At 34.8% G+C, this 6,241-nt stretch overlaps 1 protein-coding gene across 1 annotated transcript in view; it reads right to left on the bottom strand.

The window, feature by feature from the left end:
• Nucleotides 1-4,804: 4,804 nt before the first annotated feature.
• The window catches only part of LOC107666898 (disrupted in schizophrenia 1 protein-like), a gene marked incomplete at its 5' end in the record, with an annotated part of 28,075 nt that continues 26,638 nt past the window's right edge, over nt 4,805-6,241 (bottom strand). The window contains one exon of the mRNA XM_016458412.1: nt 4,805-5,181. Coding sequence (XP_016313898.1) covers nt 5,036-5,181 — 146 coding nt within the window. The remainder of the gene's footprint in view (nt 5,182-6,241) is intronic.

Here is a 6,241-nt window from a genome sequence, read left to right as displayed (position 1 = left end):
TTATTATCTGTGTTTTTTGTTCTGTCACTGTCATTCTGTTACACTGTGGAAGCTTCTGTCACGAAAACAAATTCCTCGTATGTGTATAAACATACCTGGCAATAAAGCTCATTCTGATTCTGATTCTGATTCTGACTCTCTCACGTTCCACAGGAACTCAGAGACGTGAAGGTAAGCGGAGGTAAACGGTAAAGGAAGGAAGCCGCTGGTGAAACAATGGCAGCCTGTCACATCTCATCCAGCCCTAAACGATGTGCGTGTGTGTGTGTGTGTGTGTGTGTGTCTGTGTGTGGCGCGGCTCCCACCGGCATTGTGCTCATAATTAAGTGTGATTTCCACTGGCAGAATGACGGAATAAGAATGAGGGGAAAGCATTTCTGCTCTGTGGTTCATCACTCGTCTCATCTCACACACGCTGACGGCTGCTTAAGACCTTCTGAACGCTCATTAAGTCCTCACACACTTTCTCTTCAAATTAAATGGTCATTTCAGTGTGTTTTCCCTTCAAATGTTTCCTTGTGTTCAATCACAATCAGGGCCTGTCAAGCCCCGAAAAGATTTGATTTACAAATTTAACATTCGTTTAGAAACTAGACTAGTTCAATTTACTCCAGATATCTGACAGATGAGAAAAATCGAATTGATCTAGACTTATCTGGTCCCCAATTTTAAAGGTCTTTAAAAGTCATTCCTGAGACGCAGTGTTGTCACTAAAACTTTACAAAAACTGAAATAAAGAAACTGAAACAACTGAAACTGTTAACTGAAAAAAAGAATGAATATGGGAGATGTTACACTGGTAACTAGGCCTACATGAAATAAAATAAGTACTACAGTTACTAAAACTGAAATAAAAAATAAAGCTAAATAGAAATATTAAATAATACTAAAAATGACAAAAGCACATGAAAATAACTAAAACAAACTAAAATGAAAATAAAAGCAAAATCAAAAATATTAATTAAAGATAGTATATAAATAATGGTAAAATAACAATGCTGAGTAGGCTTCCCAAACTCTCCCCATCTTCCATTGGTCAGGCATTCATGTAGCTCCGCCCACGACTCGCGCGATTGGTTGAGCCAGTGTTTAAAAACAAAAACACCTTTTTCAGTGGCTCTATGACAGTTCCAGCATTTAGAAGAAGAAGATCAGATTTGGTAGCTGAGCTGAACCAGACAGTTACTGAAGTGCAGAGGATTTAGTTCGTTTTCACAATCAGTTTTTAGATCAACCAATGGATGACTTAGTTATATCTGCATAGTAAACTGATATAGATAGCAGGAAACAGCATTTAAAATAGCATTTTAGACCATCAAAAGTAGGGTAGGCAAACCATACATACCCTTTTTCCCAGACGTGTCCTGGCCAGGAAAATTTAAAAATAGCCTAAAATGACTGGTTTTTATTTTCCCATTGATGTTCTCTCTACAGTCTTCAGCAATTATGAAAACAACAGTACTAAACCCGGCCTTTTTTACTTGATTTAGGAGAAAATATATAAATAAATAACGTATCAAAAAAGTAAGTTTAAAGTGATAGTTCTGTCATTAATTACCCTCATGTTGTTCCAAACCCGCAAGACCTTCGTTCATCTTCAGAACACAAATTAAGATATTTTTGATGAAATCTAAGAGCTCTCTGACCCCCCATAGACAGCAACGCAACTGAACTGTTCCCAGAACCAGAAACGTAAAGACATCAGTACAACAGTCCACGTGACATCAGTGGCTCAACTTCAATTTTTGCGCTTTCCCCTTAACGTAATCAACGAAATCATGTTGTTTTCATTCAGGAGGAAGTGCAGGCATGCGTCCTGGTACTCTCCGAAATGGCGGAAGAACGTTAACCGGGAGAGAAGAATTGTTAAATAAATTATTTTTGTTTTCTTTGCACACAAAAAGTATTCTCGTAGCTTCGCAAAATTGAAGTTGAGCCACTGATGTCACATGGACTGTTTTATGGATGTCCTGACTACGTTTCTGGGCCTGGGAACATTTCAGTTGCGTTGCGGTAGGGCTGCACAATTAATCGAATTTCTAATTGCGATTACAATTACAGATGCCACAATTATGTAATCGTTCAAAGTGGCAATTAATCGTTCAAAGTCCACTTATTCTGAGTGCTTAAGATGTTTTTTTCTTTTTACAGGTTATCTTAAGGGTTTTTCCATTGTTTAAATTTTCGTTTTAGTATAACATTATAATACCATTCATATTTTCACTTTTTTATTATTATTTAAAGAAGAAACCAATCCAATGTACAGTTGACATTTGAGCCTTAATGCCATATAAAAGCAATAAAAGATTTTCTCTTTGAGTGTTTTCAGCTTGTTTATTTTCATATAAAAATATGGCATGCAGTTTCTTCAAACAATGGTATAAACATCATTCAATGTAAATTGTGATAATCGTAATTAATAATCGCAATTACAATTTAAAGGGAATAATCGACAATTATGATTTTTGTCATAATCGTGCAGCTCTAAGTTGCGGTCTATACAGGGTCAGAGAGCTCTCAGATTTCATCACAAATATTTGAGATCTTACGGGTTTGGAACGACATGAGCGTGAGTAATTAATGACAGAATTTTAATTTTGGGGTGAAATATCCCTTTGATAGTAAATATTTTGTTATTCCCATCAACGTTTATAAAGACAGCTACAAGCTATTTCACATTTAATTCAGTCAATTTTACTTCAGTGAACAAACTTAAAATAAGAAGCATCTCTACATGCTGTGTGTACCGCAAACACACCAACTGGTCTGTTTCCATAGAGAAGGGCGAAACGAATCCACCTGAGCAGCAGCAACGTGGCATAAACAAAGATTCAATTAGGAGACAAGATTGTACCTGTCCACTGAAGGCTGCAGGTGCTGCGTGTGATCTGCCTCCAGCTGATGCATGTGCCGCTCATAAACCTGCACTATTATTCTACTGGATGTGTTCATTGTTGAGTGACGACGTGACGCTTATCTGATCAAACTCAAGGGTTTGGGATGGAGTGTTAAAGGAATAGTTCACCCAAAAATTAAGACTTGCTGAAAATGTGCTCATCCTCAGGCCATCCAAGATGTAAAGGAGTTTGTTTCTTCGTCAGATTTGGAGAAATGTAGCATTGCATCAGTGTCTCAGCAATGGATGCTCTGCAGTGAATGGGTGCCGTCAGAATGAGAGTCCAAACAGCTGATAAAAACATCACAATAATCCACAATTAATCCACACCACTCCAGTCCAGCAGTTAACATCTTGTGAAACCAAAAGCTGCGTGTTTATAAGAAACAAATCTGCCAAGATGTTTCTAACTTCAAACCGTTGCTAAAATACGATTCCATAATCCATAATAACGCTTCCTCCAGTGATAAAGTAGTCTGGTCTGAATCAGGAGAGAAATCTGCACAGATCGTCTCAGTGATCAGCTGTAAAACAGTGATTCTGTCCAAATTCCCTTTAAAATCTTAAATGATTCCCTTTGAGCTAAATTGACCTGTTTCCCTTACATGAGAGACAACAGGAGATGGACTTTTTCACTGGAGGAAGCGTTATTATGGATTATGGACTCGTACTGTAGCCAGAAACGACTGTTCAAAGTTGAAAACATCTTAATGGATTTGCTTCTTACAAACATATAGCTTCTGTCTTCTCAAGACATTAACTGATGGACTGGAGTGGTGTGGATTGTGGATTATTGTGATGTTTTTATCAGCTGTTTTGACTCTCATTCTGATGGCACCCATTCACTGCAGAGCATCCATTGCTGAGCAAGAGATGCAATGCTACATTTCTGCAAATCTGTTCTGATTCATATTACACAAATGGACGGTAAATATCTTTTCATGATGATATCAAATTGTGCGGTTTGGTGTCCTATTTTACAAACTAAACTTGTTTTGTTGGAAAAAAATACAAAGGCATTTAAGCAGGGGTATCTAATGTATTTAAAAACAATAAACGTATGTATACTACTAACAATTTAAGTTCTGTGGGAAAAAAATGTAAAAACAGTAGTGAGTAAAACCAGATGATGAACATGCAAATATACATTCATATGATTAGTACAAACAAATGACATTTTGCTACAGGAGAAATCCACACAAAGACAAAACAGCTTACATTTCAAAAGTGCTTTCTTTAAAAAGTAAAACATATTAAGACTTTAAAAAAGCACCCGTTTCTGCTTCAAATAAGGAGACGATTAAAAAAGGCACTTAATGCTACATAACCCTTATAATTCCCAGAACATCAGCAGGGCTGAAATACAGTGGTTTCATCAAAGCACCACAAACTTCTGTCATGAACCTGAAAACACTGTTCAGAGTTCAGTCGTACGGCGTAAAAGAGTTAAGCTACATTTCAATCCTGAGCTCACATTCTGAATGACAGGTATGTTTCCATTTACTTTTTCAGATTTAGGCGTTAGGTGTTTATTGGTCTTTATATCTATAAAAAAAGTTTGGTGCCAGAAAGATTTTGATGTATGTTTTTTCTGAAATAATAATGACATAATCAAAGCAATTTAAATAAATAAATAGGATGCCATGCGGTTTAAATATACTTAAATAACTCGTGATGAAATAAGCAATGTAACAGCTGTAAAATATAGTAAGTAAATAAATAAACACTAACTGATTAGAATTAAGAATAAAATAGTGGTTGGCAACACTGACACGAGTTATATTTTATATTTTAAGGCAACTCCTGACGAGATGCACATGGTTAGAGGTCCTAATCAAGAAATAATTCATCCAAAAATGATTTCTGTTAACATTTACTCACCCGCATGTCATTCAAAACACTTTATTTTCTCACTTGCATGAAACAAAAATGTAATAAAAAAATATATATAAAAAAAAAGACTAAAATGCAGCACAGAGTACAGTACAGTGCTTTTAAAATTACATGTGGGCAAGTAAATGAAACTAGAAAAAGATGAACTATTGTCTTTAAGTGCGAGAGCTCAGTGCAAGATGACAGTATGAAAACAGACTTGCACAGGCACCGTGAATGCAACATAAATATAAATCATGAGTCTGTTCAGATTTCCCAGCTGTCACTGAAGTAATGCTCCTCTTCTTCTACATCACAATACTTCTCTTCATCCTCCTCTTCCTCCTCCTTCAGCTGTGACAGCATCGCTTGAAGAACAGCCTTCACTTCCTGAACCTCCTTCTCGAAGGACAGTGGCCATTAGAGTTAAAGAAAATGTCACCAGATGTTTTCTACTCATTCACACACCAGCATCCACAAATAATAGAAACAGAGGCTCAGACAGGATCCAAAATTCCACATCGAACACCAAACAAGAATAGAAATCGGTCGGTAACTAGCCAGACAGCTTTATGAAGAACTACAACACAATACATGGGTTTAATCAAGCTGCAGGAACAAAAGTCTGACCCTCACAAAAACTGTAATACTAAATCTGCCACAGCTCTAACAGTATTTACTTCAGAAGGTTACCTGGGATGCCTATTTTTTTGTTGTTGTTTTTAAATATGTTAATATGCCTAAAAATTCAAGACAAATATGCTTCAGAGTTCAACTGTCATAGAAACAAAAATACACTTTTAATAAAAATTGCAATTTTAAAAACATTGAATAAAACCAATGCAGTAAATAAATAATATATAATTTTTACCAATCAAGCATTATTATTATTATTAATAAAATAATTTATAATTTTTTTTTTCTTTTTCAATTTACCCACCATTAGCTGGTGTGGCATGAAAGATAATTTTGGACCCAGTTCACATCATTCTTCAGTTACACACACTACATACATCTTATAAAACCAATGCAGTAAATAAATAAATGCAGTAATATATATATATATATATATTCAGTTTTTGCTTTGTCAATATGGTGTATGGAGTGTAGATTGATGTTGATAAAAAAAAAAAGAAATTTAAAGCAGTTTAGCATAAGGCAGCAACATAAAACATGAAAGAAATTAATGAGTATGAATACTTTTGCAAGGCACTATATATATATAGTTTTTTCTTATTAAAATAATATTTAAATATAATACAATTATTTAAAAAAAATGTAATTACCGGCCATCAATTATACTATATTTTCATTAAATCAGCTACAGGGTTCAACTGTCATGAGAACAAAAATACCCTTTTGATAAAAATCTAATCTAATCTAATCTAATCTAATCTAATATAAATAATTATTATAATAAAAAGTTTTTAGTTTTTACTACTAAAAAATAATGTAGTAATGTATAATGCAGAA

The sequence above is a fragment of the Sinocyclocheilus anshuiensis genome, unplaced genomic scaffold (assembly GCF_001515605.1).
Source record: "Sinocyclocheilus anshuiensis isolate Anshui unplaced genomic scaffold, SAMN03320099.WGS_v1.1 scaffold1535, whole genome shotgun sequence".
Classification (NCBI taxonomy): Eukaryota; Metazoa; Chordata; class Actinopteri; order Cypriniformes; family Cyprinidae; genus Sinocyclocheilus; species Sinocyclocheilus anshuiensis.
Note: the sequence above shows the minus strand (reverse complement) of the source record. Positions and strands in the feature narration are given on the sequence as shown.